Here is an 18,774-nt window from a genome sequence, read left to right as displayed (position 1 = left end):
TTTATAGAGTAAAACAAACATGCCAATGTTCATTAAAATCGGTTCAGTTTACTCAAAGTTATAGCAATTTTACGTTTTTAGCAGTTTTTTGACATTAATATTTGGCGGGTTATTTTACCCCACTTACCCCTTTTCAAAAAATCTGATAATATGCAAAACATTGCTCTATCATATAGATAAACAAACCCTGAAAGTTTCAGCCAAATCGGAGAACCTCGATACAACCTCCCTTGTAAAGGTGGTTGCGGTTCTCGCGAACTGGCTCTTAATTTTGCAATAACGTTTTCGTTTATTTATTTATTTATTGATTTCGTCAAGCAAATGTAGACTACAGTTATGATAATACAATGTTTCCTTATATTCTATACATTATTTCCAGTAGTTAGTCGTTTTTTTATTTGATTTCTGCCCATAGTGATGTCGATATTTTCGCAGTGCTGATTATAGTGACGCATCATGCGATTTATTGGGCCATTTTTTGAGTAGTTTGTTCTGTGAGAATTTTCCGAAAATATTTTACGATTTCTTAATTGACGACTGGGTGCATAAAAATGTAGTTGTGATAATAATTTAGTAGATTGCACGCGTTGAGAAATAATGTCATTGATAAAATAAAGCATTGAAAGATCGCGGCGTTCTTTAAGTGCTTGTATGTCTATAAGCATGCAGCGTGCTTCATATGATGGTAAGGGAAATGCTGTCCAATTTAGCTTACGAAGCGCGTACAAAAGAAATTGTTTTTGGACAGATTCAATGCGTTCTTCATGTGTGGCAATATAGGGATTCCATACAATGCTACAGTATTCCAGAATTGGTCGGACTATGTAATATATAATAGTTTGATTGTGTATGGGTCTTGAAAATTGTGGCCGAAGCGTTTTATAAAGCCCAGCATACTATTTGCTTTGTTGATAATTGATTCATAATGTTCTATGAATGTAAGTTTGGAGTCTAAGATTACGCCTAGGTCCCTTACGATTTTGCATTTTTCTACTGGTTGGTTTCCTAAGAAAATGTTTGCAGGTGGTGTTACTGTTTTTCTGCTAAAGGCTATTGAATTACATTTTTTAATGTTGAGTTGTAATAGGCTTTTGTTGCACCAAGTGTAGAATACATTAATTTGATTCTGGAATATTTCGAAGTCTTCTGCATTGGTTATTTCTATAAAGAGCTTCATGTCATCAGCATATACAAGCACATGTATGGACTTAAGAAGAAAGGAAATGTCATTTACGTATAATATAAAAAGAAGAGGGCCCAGGTGGGAACCTTGAGGAACCCCAGAAGTTACTTCTATTGGGTTTGAAAAGGAATTTTGAAAGCGGACTATTTGTGTTCGTTTTGTTAAGTATGACTGCAGCCATTCCGAAAATTTTGTTTCAGTTCCGTATTTTTCGAGCTTGAAGTTTAATTTGCGTAAGCTTGATGAGCACCGATGATCAGGAAAGGGTTTACAGCATTTGGGCTTGGTGTATTCCATTTTCACTTTATTCATCTTCACAAAATGCGCACTGTTACTAACACTTCTAAAGAAGTGCAATCGTATTTATATACGAAAACAGATATTATAGGATATTGGTAGCGTACTTTACAAACAGCTATTATTAGTAAACAAGTAGGTAGTGTTGCACTAATTTTTCGTACTATTTACATTATGCAGCGTTTGTTTGTACGATTGATTGCGTTCATTTATTAAACCTTTCGTTACGTATACAAATAGAGATCTGCAACCATTTTGACAGTTCTGACGAAAGTTATTCCACTCACGCACATTTCGTAAACATGGATTTCGTAGAGTGTACAGCTCTTTTATTGATTTTATAGAACATTCGTATTGCAAGTTATCGAATAGAACTACAACTTACGCATAATTTGTCCAATTCACGAATGTACTTTCGTATGAACGTGGATAACAACGAGTAATTACTTGAAGGTGTTCTGTTATTTTTGATTTCGTATAAACAGAGCTGGTAGCCATATGGTTACAGAGTCCGCTAGCAGATGGTCGTGAGTTCCACTCCTTCACTTGGTCCGAATCCGTTGCTTTCCCACGATGAGGTAGATAACATTTGTACGCTGCTGGAACAACATCACTTTCGCATCGATAGAACCACCGCGATACATATACATATATACCCTTCGCTAAGGTTTCGTATTGAAATAACTTTCGTGAACATTTGTACGTCTCTGGGATTAAGTTGGAAGGTGCACGTCGTCGCTCCCTCGCAATCGATAGAACTAGAATCGCGTTGTGGCAAACCGGTGATGATCAATCAAGCTCTCAAGCTCCTTTTATTTTTGATTTCGTATAATGTATACATTATTGCGTAAGCTTACTAATTTTTCGTTCTATTTACATAATGCGGCGTTCTTTGTACGAATTACTTGCGTGAGCTTACTAATTTTTCGTGCTATTTACATTATGCAGCGTACTTTGTATTTTATTTTTAAAACCTTTCGTTACGTATACAAATATAAATCTGTAACAGTTTTGACAGTTCTGACGAAAGTACCTTCATATTTATTACGCATTGGTTTCGTTGCAGAAAACAACAAAAGGTTTTGTATATAAAACATACGTTTTCGTGGAATAAACTAAAATATATTTTCAGTGTATGTTTCCTACCTTATATGTATATATTTTTATCATCAAAACGTTTATTTGACACGGCACTATACATATAATGTTTTACGGAGCTAACTGAAACTTATTTCTAGTGTATCTAAGAGCTCAAACTAAGTCTAGAACTAAAACTAGCATAGTTTTTTTTTCGACAGTTAAGTTTGTTGACATTGTTAAATAGGTAGGGTTTTTGATCCTGGTTCGAACCATTTTCAATGTTTTGCATGATACACTTGGATTGATGTCATCGTTTCTTATAAATTATGGCAGTTATGTACCAAAACTGATTTTGAGTGGGAAAATACACTTAAAACCATTATATGTAGGTACTTGAAAATGTTTTTTAATGCCTGAATTTACTTTTTGATACATATTTCATTACCGAGATATGATGATTCTGGTTCGAACCATGCTTATCGTGGTTCGAACCATTTATGATTCTGGTTCGAACTACTGATTGAACCGTGCGATTTTTTTACTCAAAACACTCAATACTCTACCAATGTCTCAACGAAAGTCACATCAAATGTCATTGACTACATCTGGACATGTTCCGAATACTTTGGTGGCCTTGGTCAATTTCTAACATGAAACTGTTATGAAATGCATAATGCCATATTCAACTGAAGAATTCTATGTATCGAAGAGTTCAGGATCACAAATGTAATAAATTCATTGAGTTGAGTAAAATTTGTATTTATTGCACATTCAGCTATAGTTATCATTGGTACTAATTTAGGCTAATCGAATTCGTTTCTCTAAGGCTTTCGAAATCTGCGAGTCAGGAGTGAGAAGTTGTTTAGTTCTTGTTTTCTTGGTTTGGGTACGAAGTTTCCTTTTAGCAGCAACTTTTTTCCGCTCTGTGGCTGCTTCGGTTTCCAATAGATTGAGCCTTCCTCGAGTGGATTTGATTCGTTGAGTTTCCAAAGACAGCTCGTCTTTGAGTTCACGCATCTGTTTCTCTCGCTCAGCACGGGCAATCTGATCATTTTCACGATCTTCAGCAGCCTTCTGATCATCCTTCTCACGTTGTTCCATCTCCTTGATAATCTCAAAGTCAGACATTACGCCATACGACAGTTTCAACCCCTTTCTTGAACGAGTGGTCTTGCTTACAACCTGTGGTACCCGCAATATGTCCGAAGATGCACGAGGGATGGCTAGCGATGTATCAATTACAATCGGTTCAATTATGCTTAGTTGTTGTTTCATAATAAGAATGTTGACCAGTTTTGATGGATCGTTCACCTTGAGATGAATTCGAAGTTTATCAACAGATTCCCGGACTTTTGATACTAGTTTTCTGGTTTGCTGGGATACAGATTCACTTGTTTGCACAGTTGACGGTAAATTTTCCCAGTCGTAGTCGAGTTCAGCGGAATTGTTCGGAAAGTATTGCTGTGGCTCATTTGATTCAGACATTAGCTGAGAACTGTATGATGACGATGGTTCTTCTACAGGATGGCCGCCAAATTCATTCCCATCGATCCCCATAGTTTCGCAATGAGTTTTTTTCGGAATGCAATCAGGTTCCTCAAATTCTGATATATCCATACTAGAAAAACTGCATGTCGGGTGCGGATTATTGTTCACCTTGACAGGCTGACCATCTTCGGATGGTGGAGATGAAAATTGCAGTGTATCCGGACTGTCCAACGTTGATTTGGGAGTAGATGAGAGCGACGTATGGACTAGACGAGATTTGTCCATGTTTGAGTAATTGAAAGGTTGAAGTCCAGTTGAGCGCCACCCGTTGACGATGGTTTCTTTTCGAATAACCGCATCATTTGTCTCCTTGAGCAACTTCACAAACTCAACTTCGTTGAAAATTTTCTCAGTATTGTTTGATTTCCACTTTTGGTACAGCTCGGTGTATTTTGCCTTGAGAGGTCCAAATACAGCAACGTCAAGGATCTGTAAAATATGTGTCGAATTGGGATATAATACCAGAAGCTTCACTTCATTCTCGTTGCACCACTTATACAGCTTCAACGAGTGGTGGCCAGAGTATCCATCGACAACCAGTACAATTGGACGTGGAATATCTAATTCGATCCAACGAGGATTCAAGTGCTGCGTTATGAAGTGATAAAAAGCATCTCCTTACATCCACCCGGAATCAGTCTGGTTAAAGCCAAAATTGGCACCAACAGCTCCGGACACTGTAGCTGCAGCAACAAGGTCACCAAAGGATTCCTTAAAAGTGATTAATGGAGGAATAAAATACCCGTCTGCAGCTACGGCGTACGTACACGTTATGTTCTCCTTGGGCTTTCCTCTCTCGACATTATAAACCACCTTTGCCCCTTTTTTTGCATAAACTTTCCTGGGTATCGGATTCATAACGAAGTTTGATTCGTTCGCGTTCCACCAGCATTCCGGTCGGTTAAGGAGATCCAATTGTCCCTCGTTCTCAAATAGGCTGTAAACGAGCTCAAAATACTCAGTTTGTTACTTAATGTCGATTTTGGGACCCATATTTCTTGTGAGCTGCGTATGCTGACAAGGAACCATTTTTCACTTGTTCTACGGCATTTTTCAGCGCCTTCGACGAATATTTTACGGGTTTCATTATGCTGACCTTAGTGGAAAAGAAAACTGTGAATTGAGAATCGAGCACATCGCACAAACCTACCATTTAAGTGAAAGAGCACTCAGAACACCAATTAGGCCGAGTCAGAAGATAGATTGAGACTTTTTCGATTAATAACGGTGCTTCCGGACAATTTTTTTTACAGCTTTTCGCAAACCTCCGTCCAAAACATTGAGACTACTATGATTGAAATATCAACAATGCGTAGTGCCTCTAGCGCTGATATGTGGAAGCTTGCTAGTTCAAACCACGATCAGCAGTAGTTCGAAGTAGGATCAAATACTACAGTCACATTTTTGCTTAACTTTTCAATTTTGGTTAACTTTTCAATGAAATAAGGTTACAGGAATGGAAGAATATTTATGCCAACACATTTTAAACCTGGTTTTGCTTATATATGAGTGCTTTGGGTACTCTAAATTAAGGTCGGAAAACCATGTCGTATATCAACAATCAAGACCAAATTCAAAGCTTTTAATTGTAAGTAATTGAGCATAAGGCTGTAATTTTTATTTCGTAAACAAATTGGGATACTTAGACATACATATAATGCATATTATGCAAGCATTCTAATCTGAAATAACGCAACTTAATATTATTATTTTGGATTTTTCAAAATAGTTCGAACCAGGATCAATTTTTGTATGGTTCGAACCAGAATCAAAAACCCTACCTTTATGTTTTTCAAATAACTATAGATCAGCATCAAGTATGAAGTGTTTCTTTGGGCCAAGATATCACGGACCGAGACGTAGGGTTGTATTCCTCGGGCCCTGAGTGTATTCAAGAGTGACGGAATTCAGCACACATCCAAACTACGTGTTCGATGTCATGTATCCGCGGTCCACAAACGCAATGATCACTAGTCGAATTATATTGTCTTGTATTGAGGAAAAAAGTCTCAGAAATCAATTGGTAAATGTCTGATCTACGTAAAATGTCATCAACCTGTCGCCAGCACCGGTCAACACATCAAAATCTATACCCTATTGGCATCGTTACAACTCAATTGTTACTCGAAATGCTTTCCTTTTTGGTAGTAATGCGTAACAACTTTCAAATAGACAAGTATAAGGCAATCGAGTCGGTAATCCGTCAGCATGAAAAGAAAAAAATGTTTTCAGAGTACTACTCTAGCCAAGTCTAACAAGAAACTGATGACGCTGCACATAGAAAGCTGATTTGCGCAATAATAAAGCTATAATGTTATATGCCGCGAGATAAATAATTTATGATTACAATTTTGACGAACAGATAAACGACCAGACATCCAATAAATAGATGATAGCCGCCCCGAGTAAAATATCCGTTGACGTTACTTATTCGTGTAAATGTGCTCAACAAAAGTAAAAAGACTAAAAACAATGGTTGCAAGTAGTTAGTTTCTTACGTGCTAGTAATAATTTCTAGTGTATATCGGACAGTTTTTAATTTGTTCTATTTTCTATTGACATTGTTATGCTAGTGGTTTCGCAATGTAGATTATACAGACGCATCATGCGATTTATGAGACCATTTTTTGTATAGTTTGTTGTGCACTGTTTTTCAGAAAAAAGTTTCCTTGTTCTAAGATGCCGTTTTGATAGTAATGCAAGTATTGGAGGATAGCATTGCAAATTCGCGGCGCTTTTTGAGTATTTGCAGATTAATAAACATGCAACGTGCTTCATACGATGGTAGAGTAAATGCAGTTTTATTCAGGTTGCGGAGCGCGTATAAAAGGAGTAGTTTTTGCACTGATTCTACGCGTTCTTCTTGTATTACTTTCGCTTGTCCCACCAGAAGAGTGATTCGGGGTTGAACAACCCTATTATTATAGTAACCATAAGTTCTGATACTATTTTTGCTGAAAAATTACCTAAACTGTGCCACATACATTCTCATCATCAGTATCATCAAAACTCCATTCATTGAAGTTTATTATTGACGTCTTTCAGCCCCTAGTTTTACTATTCCTCAAACAATTTTTCCACCCACTTTGGCGTTTGCAGTCTGATTGGGCCATGACAAACCGTGGTTCTATGTGAAAAATTTTTCGAGTCTCTAGGTGCTTTGATGCCATGATATAATTACTTTTCAATCAGCACGCTTGCTGTAATCAGTTCCTAATTTAGAACCTGGCCACTTGAACACTAGAGCCTGTCTTACTAGATCAATTACGAAACATTGAGCTGAACGTCAAGAAAGTCGATTTTCATCAAAACCGCAAGAACGGTGCAATACTAATCAAGTAATCGCACTTGATAACGTAAGTGTACGTGTATACAGATAACTTGGGTTTGCCTCGACGCAATCGCCATCTCCAATGCCGCATCGTCAATGCGGTTTCTTTCACTAAATCGCGGACACGGACTGCTTAGTGCCATAGATATCGACAGATAACTCTTATCATGGACATTTATCATATCGCAGTAAAATCGATTCCGCGAGGTTATTCGATTTTCTCTACGCCAGTTTAGTCATACGTTACAAGGCAACGAAGAACCACCTCTACTATGAAGCTCGATTCTCGACCGACGACAACAGCAATAATTCTGCTGGTGCTGACCCTAAGGACGGGATTCTCCCTCGGTCAGCAAAGTGTTTTTACCGGAAGTCAGCAGGAAGTGAATATAAAGGTATGACGGAAAACCCCCATTTAAATCTGAATTACCATATTTTTATGGTATCTTTGACTCATGTCTATCATCCAGTCATTTCTGTCAGACATTTGTGATAACAACTCGTCTCTGATGAATGCCATGGTGAAATCACTCGGCACAGAGTATATCGACCGCAACTTGCACCATCTTTGTACGGAAGGAACAAACGGTCTACTGATTTGGATTCCTGCGGAGAATTCAGTCAACATACCAGATCTGAACAGTAAATTACCCTACATTGGCCGAGCAGCGGCATCAGAGGACTTTTCCGGTTATTGCACCTATCATCCATCCAATGGCACTTGCAGTAATGAACACGGAGATTTGGTAAATTCCTGAAATTCCAATGATTAGATATGGCGGTTATTTTTTAACGTTGTGAAATTTAGAGCACACCTCTGATGATTCTTGGCGAAAAGTACCCGGAACGATATGAGCTGCGCGACACTACTTACAAAAAATGGACTAATTCAACGCTGTTGGGATCACCAGTCCTTGCGTATGCCACACTGAAAAACCGGGAGATCTCGTATAAATATGTTGATCAGGATATTTCATACCTAGCGGACACGCGCATTGAGCATCGGCTACCTGCAACAGTTATTCCAGGGCTACCTCTGGCTATTTACCGAGGCAAAGTCCAGGCTTACCAAGCCATCACCGGTGAGACGTACTACAACCGGGTATTCAAGGTAGGTAACACAGAGAACAACGTAAGACGCAAAACGTGCTGCAAAAAGTCGTAGATATCGCATTGTTTATGATGCTGGTTATCAATCCCGTGATAATAGTCCCGGAACAACTAATCAGCCCTTAGCTGATAAAAAACGTGGGCATAATTGGAAAATTCCGTGAAGTCATCCCAAAATTCGTGGGTGTGTACCAAAGTCAAGCAAGCGTGTCTTAACAATGACACAAATACAACAGCAGCAACTTGTATACTTTGAAGAAATCAAGTTTTTGTTCACTTAAAAAAATCGTAACGTTTTTTGTAATCTTTGTTAAGAATGGGAATAATATTTTATTGCGGACTAAAGCAAGGATTGCAGCTTTTTCAGATAAGAAGAAATATTTGTTTGATTTGAAATTCGAACAAAAAATGACTAATAGTTACAATAATTTTGCAAATCACGTAGTTTCATATCTATATTTCATCTCAGCCAAAAGCGTTACTCTATTCTAATCATTTCAGACTATCAATGCAATCCGTTATATGAGTCCCTATACCCTTGTCAATGTAACCGTGATAGGCACCGAGGAAAGAGACTACCGGGAGTTTCGCGCCAAGCTAGTAATAGTTTACTCCGACGAGGAAGGACTCAACTGGTCTCGGGTATTGACATCAATCGAGGGCGCGGTAAGTTTATCGTTTCACACTAGCTAACGTTGTGAATAATCGTCACGATTTTGGATGCAGACCATTGAAACCTCTCTCACGAACACCCGGGTTCAATATGGACTGGTGGTGAACTCGAAGGACGAATCTCAGCTGCCTAGCGGGGCAGTGCCGAGTTCCGAAGCTCCACATACTGATCACCAATATCCAGGACGACCTGTTATGGCAAAGTCGGAAAACATTCACATTCATATTAATGAGGTTGAGCTAGGTAAAGTTTATCCAGGATTTCGGCCGTTCGCCATTGGTGCCGCGATTATTCTTTTCTCGGTGTTGGGAATCGCTTTGATCGATATTACCCGTCGTGTCTGTCGGAATCGTCGGGCGAAACGACTCAACCTGGGCAAGTATAAATATGTCAACGCTAGCTAACAGGTGCAAAAAATTAGGCTTTCTTTACCGTTCCATCCGAATATACCGTTGCAATTAGTTATGATAAAATACTTAATTATTTAATTTAATCTATCTATTAGTGTAATGCCATTTGTTCATTCCAATTTCATTCGTATAGAAAAAATAAATATTAGTACGGCTAACTTGAATCGTTTTCCCTTAAACGGACACTATTTCACTGCTCCTGCTTGCTCAACGGTTGAAATACGCCTTCTTTCACCCAGGAAAGCCCTGATGCTGGAGGAGTGTTGGCCTCAGAGACCCGCCCTTGTTTCATCGACTCTAGAACCGAACCATGAGTCTCTTGTTCATACTTCTCAAACACTATATAATTTCGATCCTGCAGCGGTGCGGGATCATACAGTTGATTCTGACTCTGTCGAACGCATTCGCTCACCTTCTGGAGAAAGTCCGATCGATTCTGATGGTACATTTCGTGGGCTCCGTTATTGGCACTCTGCTCGGCCAGCGACATGAACTCGTCCAAGCTGGCGAATATGTACTGTACAAATTTTAACATCTGCCAGATGTGGTTTTCGCCATTTTTCCACTTAGGAAATGCTTCCGACAGCTCCACGGTACCGTTGTAGGGACAGATAAGTGGATGGTAGGTTTCGCTTTGGAAGGTTATTGTCTGAATTAAAGTGTGGAATGAGAGTTTAATTAGCTTGCTAATGCAATATGCAAGTGAAAGGAAGAACTGTTTGTTTGGGAAGTGTAACGAAAATCGTATCCATTGTAGGAAAAATATTATGGAGTTTACTTAAGCTGCTCTGATTGAAATTGATCATACGAATTTAAATTATTTGGGATTATCAACGTAATCCGCGTCACACTACTAACACGATCGATTTGTGTGTTTCCGACACATTTGAAGATTGTTTCATTTAGAATCCGGGAAAATTGTAGAGCCAGTTGAAGAGCAGCGCACCTAGCTGTCGAATTTGGAATGTTACGACAGCTATTTGTTTGAAAACTATTCACCTTTCAATGCTGAAGGTTGTGCTAAATGGAAGACGAAATAAGAAAGATAATTCTACACACGCACGTTGACGTGGTCACATCATCACAGAAACACTAAAATTCACCAAATCAAGTGTGTATGATGTGTTCAACCGTTTCTAAAAAGGGAGCATGCATAAAGGACGTAGCTTTTTTAGATTTTGTTGACCCCACCCCCCTCCCCCCGCACTCCAACGCTCTAGATAATAACATAGCTTTATAACAACTTTTCGTGCCTGTAAGCAACCCAACAGGACGTTTATACAAAACCTAGTAGCTAAAACATACGAACGTTGTACGACAAGGTTCTGATGAAATACAAAAAATGCTTGCTTATGGTCGACGAAACATACGTGAAAATGGATTTTGGACAGCTTCCTGTAGCGAAATTTTATCTCGTTCCTGCTAATTTCACTACAGCCCGAAGGTAGTTCAGTGGTACTGCGACAACAAGGCAGGTTTCATAACAAAGGCCCAATCGAAAAGTACAGGGCAATAATCAAGAGAAAATACTGGAAAGATTTTGCGGGATGCTGCATGCAGATATAGCGAGAAATTGAAACAGAAAATTAGCCATCGAGGTGGACCAGATGTGCATGCAGTAAATGATGGCGAGCATTCCAAAGACAGTTCGTAATTTCATCCAACGACCGAATAATTTTCTTATATTTTTCCATGAAAGTACAATAAAATACCTTTTTGATCACTTAACATGTTTTCTAAGTCAAATTAACTCCAAGATAGACCTTATTCATTTCTTCTTTCACTCGAAATGAAGCAAGCTTTATATGTAAATATAGAAAAAGCTGTTATTGCATGTTGCGCAAACTTTATACTTTTCAATGTGTATTGTGTACACATTTTGAGTCAATATGCAATGCGTATCACTATTCAGTACAGTATTCCTCAAGGTCGCTTCATATGAACATTGACACAAAAGTTATTATATGGTCAGGATACAAACAAACCGAGCCAAGCTCCATTAAAAAAAGAGTTGTTAGGGTAAACCATGTATTTTGGACAGGCTAAGGAGTCATTCAGATGAAATTACAAATATCTCTATCAAATAAACATAAAAATGGTATCTAAAAGCATGCAAACAATACCACAAGTATCAATAATCAAATGAGCATGACACCCCACAATATTATCAGGAGATGTTTCCAATAGACATAATTTTCGAAAGGTATTTTAAATATATTTTGGACAGGCAAAATATATTGTGGACATTGTCCAAAATATATTTTGGACACCTGAGATATTCTTACATATATTCTGGACATCTATAATTTTTTCTATATTTAAACGCATTTAATGAAATGTTTCTTACCCTTGGAAGTAGGGAACCATTGATATATAACGTGGACAAGATTTGAATCATTCGAGACCAATACCAACCACACCCGCCTCATCAACTGTAATCTACCGCGCACGAGTGCATCCTTATATATATAAACTCTGTAAATGTCGTTTGGATTATTTTTATTTACCAAACGCCTTTTATGTATACTGACCACCAGTTGATGTAGTGTCTACGTGGTACCTATTGAACGATTCATTTTCAATTTAAAAAAACATGCAGCGGCGTATTGAGGGGAGTGATTCAAGGGTCCAAAATACTCACAGAGCCTCAAAATCTGAGTAGTTTTTCTTGGCGTACTCCTTTTTGAGATTATATAACACCAAGGTAACTTCAATCTGATAAAGACGATAAACAATGAGCTGTCAAAATGAACAAAGCGCTTGCCTGGCAATGTGAAATTTGCCGCTCTTTTTTTTTTGTTTCACAGATCAAAATGATGTCCAAAATATATTTCTTCTCATTTTTTTGAATACATTTTAGGCAGTACAAATTTAAGAGTTTTAAATGATTTTCTAAGAGTAGTAAGTACACAAAAATGTGTGTTAACCTAGAAGAAGTGCGGTAAGTCAACTAGTTTGACGATGTTTCTGTTTCATTCAGATTTATAGCTTCTTGAAGTACAGTCGGTTTTCCTCTGTTCCTCTTGATTTTGACTGAAAAATGGAAGTCTTGAGTCAACAAATTTTAAATTGATTTTTTTCTGTAATTTTGAAACATTTTGTCTAGATTACCATACAGCCTTGAAAACGACAGTTCAGATATTGGTTTAGAATACTGGAATGGAGATTATATGCTTTAATTACGCAATAAAAGCTGATAATATACCCAGCCTGTCCAAAATATATGCATGTCCAAAATATATTATCTACCCTACCACCAGTGGATGTGGAACAGTTTATAGAGAGGGGAGAGAGGAGGTTCAAAGTTACAGAGTCCGTTCTGAAAAGCGATTGTTCATGAGTTCGAATTTTTAAAGAATCAGATCGTGCGGCAGGGACTTGGATACTTTTTTACTGTTTACTTAACTCTGGTGCTCTCCAGAGTTAAGCGAACAGTAAAAAAGTATCCAAATTCCGTCATTAATAGCACGGTGACCGTTCCTTTCCGTAACAGTCGTGAGAGATGCAGAGGTAAACTCGTTCTCTGGTAACAACAATTGAGTAACACTTCTTTCTTTCCTTCCCTTAACAACCATAGGGACTTAGCCGGCGCCGTTACCAATCTTTCCAAAGCAGGCTACTGAATTGCACATTGAAGATGGTAAATTAATCCCAAATTAGCCATCTCACAATGCAACTTCTTCGGGCGCTGACGTTTTCCATAAGCCCAGCTACTATTACCTTAAACCAGCGGTTCTCAACCTGGGGTATGCGAATGAAAAATCAGTGATGGCGGACAAAGCATTTTTTTGATAATACTTAACTTGTTGTTCAAACTAGCTTTTGAAATATATGACTGTAGCAATCAAACGAATCATAGTTCAATTTGAAGCCTAAACTAGGCTACTACAACATGATCTACCACTGCTCTCTCCCACTCTGCAAGAACATTCCAAGCCAGGTCTTTTTTACACGAGGGATGCGTTCCAAATTTGTATGGGATCGCGTAAAAAAAGACTTTTTTCAGTTGCGAATATAACGAAGAAAACCGTTTTAAAATGTTTGAAACTCGTTTGAATATGATAGTGGTCAATCTAGAGACCAAAATTCAATATTTGAAATTTTCAATATTTACACCAAAATATGTGAATTTTTTCGAAAATTGATATATGGTACCTAGTGACCTGAAACGGAAAACGTGATTGAAATGAGGTCGATATCTTGTATCGTTTTTAAGTAATTAAGAGAAGCAACTCGCGTAAAAAACTGTGTAAAAAAGACGTTACTGTAGTGTGCTCTAAGCAAGCTTCCACTACGGCCGAAAATAATCTTGCATGGAAAATGAAATGTGTCCTCGGTCTTAATATTCGTTGATTTGTAATCCAGATCGAGAGATTATGATTAACAGAAGTAGTTGGGGGCATGAGTGTTACGGTGCCAGAGGCGAAATTCGTAGACCAGCGGTTTTCAACCGGGGGGGAATTCCCCCCTAGGGGGGAATTTAACCGTTGCAGGGGGGGAATTGCGAGTGGAAAAATTTCACATGTAATGAGCTTTTGTGATTGACGGTGGTGCGACATATTTTTTCATTTTTTTTTTCAAATGTGCTTGTTAACGATAAATCGTCACACACACCTTCACAAGAGATGCTGAATTGTATGCCCGTGTTTTGGTGTTCTCCTGCTCCTGCTTGAAACCTGGTCAAAATTAAAGTTTAAAAAGCCTTATATTTTTTAATTACTACAGCTTTTCTTTCATGGTGCCCATAGGGGGGGAAAAGCTTGTAAAAATTATCAAAAGGGGGTGCATGAACTGAAGAAGGTTGAAAACCACTGTCGTAGACCGTCGTAAGGATAACTAATGCGAAAGCATTTGTCGATGCTTCCATGAATCAAAAACGAAAGTAAGAGGATTGGAGGCGATTAGATACCGCTCTAGTTCTAACCGTATACGATGCCAATTAGGAATTGGGAAATGATACATCATGGTGCTCTCAACTCTCAGTAGCTAAAGCACCGCTACCGCAGTACCGGGGGAAGTATGGTTGTAAAGATGAAACCTAGAGCAGTTGACGGAAGGGTACAGACAAGAGTGGAGCCTGCGGCTTAATTTGACTCAATACGGGAAAACTTAGGGGGTCAGAGCTTATTGAGGTAAGACAGATTAAAAGCTCTTTCTCCAAATTAAGGGTGGTGGTGCATGGCCGTTCTTAGTTAAAGAACGGGACTCAATCAACGCTATCAGTAGTCAGGCGTTAATCGGGCGGACGCGGTCTCGCGCCGGTGTATGCAACTTCACTAGCTCAGCTCAGATCGTTCAAGTAAAGGTGAGTATGGAAAGTTTATGATGTGGTATTATAACGAAAATTCTCTGTAACAGATTGACGTAAAATACACGCTGTGGTTGAAATTTGAATAGGGTAGTTTGGGGTAATTTGGACCCCTGGGGTGAAATGGACAGGTGCTTTATCTTGGAAAGTATTACATTTTTGGGTTCCTTGTACTACTTCATCCTTTCCTTGAACTACTAAACCCTAACTTATATAAAAATTTCCTGGTTTGCTGTGACAGGTGCACCGCAGTGCCAATGGTAAACAAAGGAAACATCAATAGTTGATTTTGCCGTAAGTTTTACGCTTGTGTATTTAAGGTTTTTTGAGATTTTCTTCGTTGTTTTCAGTCCAATGAGCTTTGCAGCCGTGTTTGTCTAGTAAAAGAGTACATTTTAATGAAAGATCGCGATAAGTTTGACCAAAAATAGTGGAAGGAATTGAGTTTTTAGAAAGGCGTCCTGTTTGGGATAAAATGGACAGTTTTTTGGGGTGTTATGGTCAGGCGAGTTTGAAGTAAATTCTTTTGTCGGACTGATGCCGCGAGCATATAAAAACGAACGGATAGACGGCGGTGTACAAACAATGAACTGTAAAAAGTGTTGCAGGCAATCTGGGATGATTTATCTGTACAAAAAGTGTTTTCAATGCCCCGCAGAGTGGCGGGTTTCTGAACAAAAGTTGGAAAAACCTAATTTTTTTTCTAAAATTCTTGAAAATGACGTATAATACCAATTTTTGGGTGCTGAACTCATTTCTGATGTCCGAAAATGTTGTTCCCCTAAAATGCTGTTAAACCTTTCTTGTTATCAGATTTATTTTTTTGTTCAGTTCATGTTCAACATTGGTATACTTGTTCTTTATCGAAAAACTTTATACCCGTATTTTTTTGTTTGGTCCTTAGTGTGATCCATTTTGGATTAAAGTTGCCAAAAATCGGCAATCATTTTTCAAAAAGTTGTAACTTTTGAGCCGTTTGACCGATTAAAAGATTTAATGGAAAATTTAAGGAATTTGATAGGCCTTTCAAGGAAAAATAAGAAATCGTAAGTCAACGTACATTCGTTATATATTTTTCCGTTTTGCGAATTCGGGATTAACGGATTTGGACCGACCTAAAAATTTGAAAAATACGGTTAATTTCATATAGGCTGTTGATTATCCGATCATTCCGAACTGTTTCACGAGACTGTACGGTACACAAGAGTTCTGAAAAATAACATAAATTTCCCCTCAAAACGAAACTCGTTGATCCGAAATCAGATCAAAATTGAGGGAATTAGGTAATCGAAGTAAAGCTCAAAATTGTGATTTCCGAACATAAAAATCATTGAAGCAACATTCAAAGTGCTGCCAAAAATTGGTATATCATCCGATTCTCATGAAATTACATCACACATACACTGACACACACACATACACACACATAGACATACACACACAATCACACACACACATACACACGCACACACACACACACACACGCGCGCGCACGCACACACACACACACATACACACACATACACACACACATACACACACACATACACACACACACACACACAAACGCGCGTGTGCGACACACAATCGCATACTCAGTTCTAGTATGAATAATTGGTGAAGGGAAATTTTTAGCCTACTGTGGAACCACTGTGCAATGCCTAAGAATTGCAGTTATCATTCGGTATGCCTGATACCACCTTCTACTGTGTATTAAGCAACTATTGATACTATAAAACTGACATTTTTTACCCTATCCACATCACCCCAAACACTGTCCATATTACCCCAATAGCTGTGCATTTTCACCCCAAACGATTTTTTTATGTCCGGAAATCATAATTTTTAGTTTCGTTATTTTTTTTTGTTCTTTTGACCTTAATATCAAGGTTTTTTCGAGCAGAAACATAGCAAACAGATCAATATTACTATAGTACATTACGTTTATGGGATAGAAAAAACAGGTTACGAAATAACAGGAGTTTTCCTTAGGGGGTCCAAATTACCCCAAACTACCCTACCAATTAACCTTCCCAGCTGATCTCTCACGGTACGATACTGGCCTAACAAAACCAGTGTCGCAGGTTCGAGTCTCAGCTCGAGAGAAACGTAAGTGTCAGTACAGTAGTAGCATCGCAGGGCTGGCTCCGCAATTGTCTAGTACACTAAGGTCGCTTCTTACGCGTTTTTTTTCACGCGGATTCCGGAATTTACATGGTTTTTTACGCGGCACGTATCCCTCGCGTAAAAAGTGACTTTAGTGTACACTAAACAGTTGGCCGCGAAGTCTGTGTATAATAAACAGACGGGAAATGTAGCACCACTCAGACTCAGAGTAATTACCACCTTCCAGTTGGTCTCGAGGTAAGATGTTGATCTGACAATCCAGTCGTATATTCGTAACTCGGCTGGAAGTGACCGTTAGAGTCGATAAGATTCGCGTAGCCCTAGTTATTTTTGTTCTGTACAGTTTGCTGTGCAAAGTCTGTGTTGAATAAGCAGCGATGGTCACCTGTGTTGAATAAGCAGCGATGGTGTGTGAAATAGGGCACTCTCGCATTTGCTTTGCTTTTTTACCAATTATGTATTCAAAATAATGTTTTTGTCGCTTAGTTCGATTTTGTTGCAAATTTAACCAATATTGCAGCTTGGTGTTCAGGAAATAAATTCGATTTTCTCAGTAGGATTTTAGATAAGGGGTAGCTGAGCTTGTTCATAGAAATCGACTAGACTTGAAAATGAATTTCTCATAAACATTAGAACACCATGCAAAATTTAGAAGTCAATAGAATGTACATAATAAACGACTGCAGTCAAGTGTACATGTAGAAATATACATCAGATTTAAAGTATCAGTATTTGACTAATAGAACATTCATGAAATTTGCCAACCTTTGCCGAATTTTGCTCGCTATGAACACGCTTCAGTTCAAATCGTTTTCATTATTATACCGAACCCCTGCGCAATGTTGGCAGAATAAAATACTAACCGGGACAGCGCCATCGGACGGAAACTTTTCAGACAACGTAATAGTAAATCGAAAAACGCCATCCTTGTATGGTCCACTACGAACAAATATAACACCGAACCACACTGGAACGAAAATAAACACGATGAGTCGAGGAGTGCTTGCAATTATAGAATTGACTCATCCTACAGAAGCTGTTCTCGAAAGACGGAATCACATAAACGCCGCCCAGGTCTTCGTTTTGCAATCGCTTGCTGTCAATAAGAATCTACAATAATTATATGCACTTAAATAAACTTGAATCAACTTACTACTCAGCTAGAATTTTGTACTCTTGTGTTACTGTTCCCAGCAGTTTGTCGTAAGAGTCTAGAGTCATTTCTATTAAGCTTTATTCAGGCCACACCTCATTAGACTCTATTAATTTAACATTGATTACAAGTTATTTGATGTTTTAATCTAATTTGTACTGAGAAACCGTGACAACCCGATATGCTGTGCTGTGGTGTGGGAACTAAAGTATTTAAAGATATTAATAAACAAAAACATTCTGCTTTATAGAGATAAGTGACTTTTCACCTACGCACACTAGTAAACGTGTAAACCCGTGTATAGTTGCTTTTGTTTCCTCCAAACTTCAGCAGCTTCTTCCGATTTCTGATCACGAATGAAAACATTTATTCAGAAACAAGTTCAAAACACATAATGAGTGTTCAACTGAATATTTGTCCAGCTGCTAAAAACATAGCATTGCAAACAAAACAGCTATTTGCAAATATTTTCCTCAACTAGTGGCACAAACACATTCGTACGTAAAAAGGTCTATTCGTGTTCATGGTGTTCATTGAATTCATTTGGACATTTG

At 38.3% G+C, this 18,774-nt stretch overlaps 2 protein-coding genes across 4 annotated transcripts; one reads left to right on the top strand and one right to left on the bottom strand.

Annotated features, from left to right (window-relative positions):
* The first annotated feature begins 7,399 nt into the window (after window positions 1-7,399).
* LOC129724129 (enolase-binding protein-like) lies at window positions 7,400-9,790 on the top strand. Its single transcript, XM_055678773.1, has 5 exons — window positions 7,400-7,834; window positions 7,910-8,185; window positions 8,248-8,550; window positions 9,051-9,215; window positions 9,276-9,790. The coding sequence occupies exons 1-5, from the start codon at window positions 7,712-7,714 to the stop codon at window positions 9,624-9,626; spliced, it is 1,218 nt and encodes a 405-aa protein (XP_055534748.1). The 5' UTR covers window positions 7,400-7,711; the 3' UTR covers window positions 9,627-9,790.
* LOC129724130 (protein crossbronx homolog) lies at window positions 9,685-18,727 on the bottom strand. Of its 3 annotated transcripts, none has more exons than XM_055678774.1 (5): window positions 18,489-18,727; window positions 18,221-18,423; window positions 18,099-18,163; window positions 17,931-18,034; window positions 9,685-10,281 (listed from the first exon to the last, which is right to left on the bottom strand). In XM_055678774.1, the coding sequence occupies exons 2-5, from the start codon at window positions 18,286-18,288 to the stop codon at window positions 9,823-9,825; spliced, it is 696 nt and encodes a 231-aa protein (XP_055534749.1). In that variant the 5' UTR covers window positions 18,289-18,423; window positions 18,489-18,727; the 3' UTR covers window positions 9,685-9,822. The 3 variants fall into 3 exon arrangements, with proteins under 3 accessions (XP_055534749.1, XP_055534752.1, XP_055534750.1); XM_055678777.1 differs by having other exon boundaries at window positions 18,493-18,727; XM_055678775.1 differs by having other exon boundaries at window positions 18,497-18,727.
* Window positions 18,728-18,774: the final 47 nt, after the last annotated feature.

The sequence above is a fragment of the Wyeomyia smithii genome, chromosome 2, assembly GCF_029784165.1.
Source record: "Wyeomyia smithii strain HCP4-BCI-WySm-NY-G18 chromosome 2, ASM2978416v1, whole genome shotgun sequence".
In the NCBI taxonomy this organism is placed as follows: Eukaryota; Metazoa; Arthropoda; class Insecta; order Diptera; family Culicidae; genus Wyeomyia; species Wyeomyia smithii.
Note: the sequence above shows the minus strand (reverse complement) of the source record. Positions and strands in the feature narration are given on the sequence as shown.

Excerpts from the sequence above, each read along its gene's own strand:
- LOC129724129 (XM_055678773.1), top strand. The coding sequence starts at position 7,712 with ATGAAGCTCGATTCTCGACCGACGACAACAGCAATAATTCTGCTGGTG. Across the intron at positions 8,551-9,050 it reads ACTACAACCGGGTATTCAAG|ACTATCAATGCAATCCGTTA; the intron begins GTAGGTAACACA and ends TAATCATTTCAG. Across the intron at positions 9,216-9,275 it reads TGACATCAATCGAGGGCGCG|ACCATTGAAACCTCTCTCAC; the intron begins GTAAGTTTATCG and ends TTTTGGATGCAG.
- LOC129724130 (XM_055678774.1), bottom strand. The coding sequence starts at position 18,288 with ATGACTCTAGACTCTTACGACAAACTGCTGGGAACAGTAACACAAGAG. Across the intron at positions 18,035-18,098 it reads GTCTTTCGAGAACAGCTTCT|TGTGGTTCGGTGTTATATTT; the intron begins GTAGGATGAGTC and ends TTTTCGTTCCAG. Across the intron at positions 10,282-17,930 it reads CGTCCGATGGCGCTGTCCCG|ACAATAACCTTCCAAAGCGA; the intron begins GTTAGTATTTTA and ends ACTTTAATTCAG.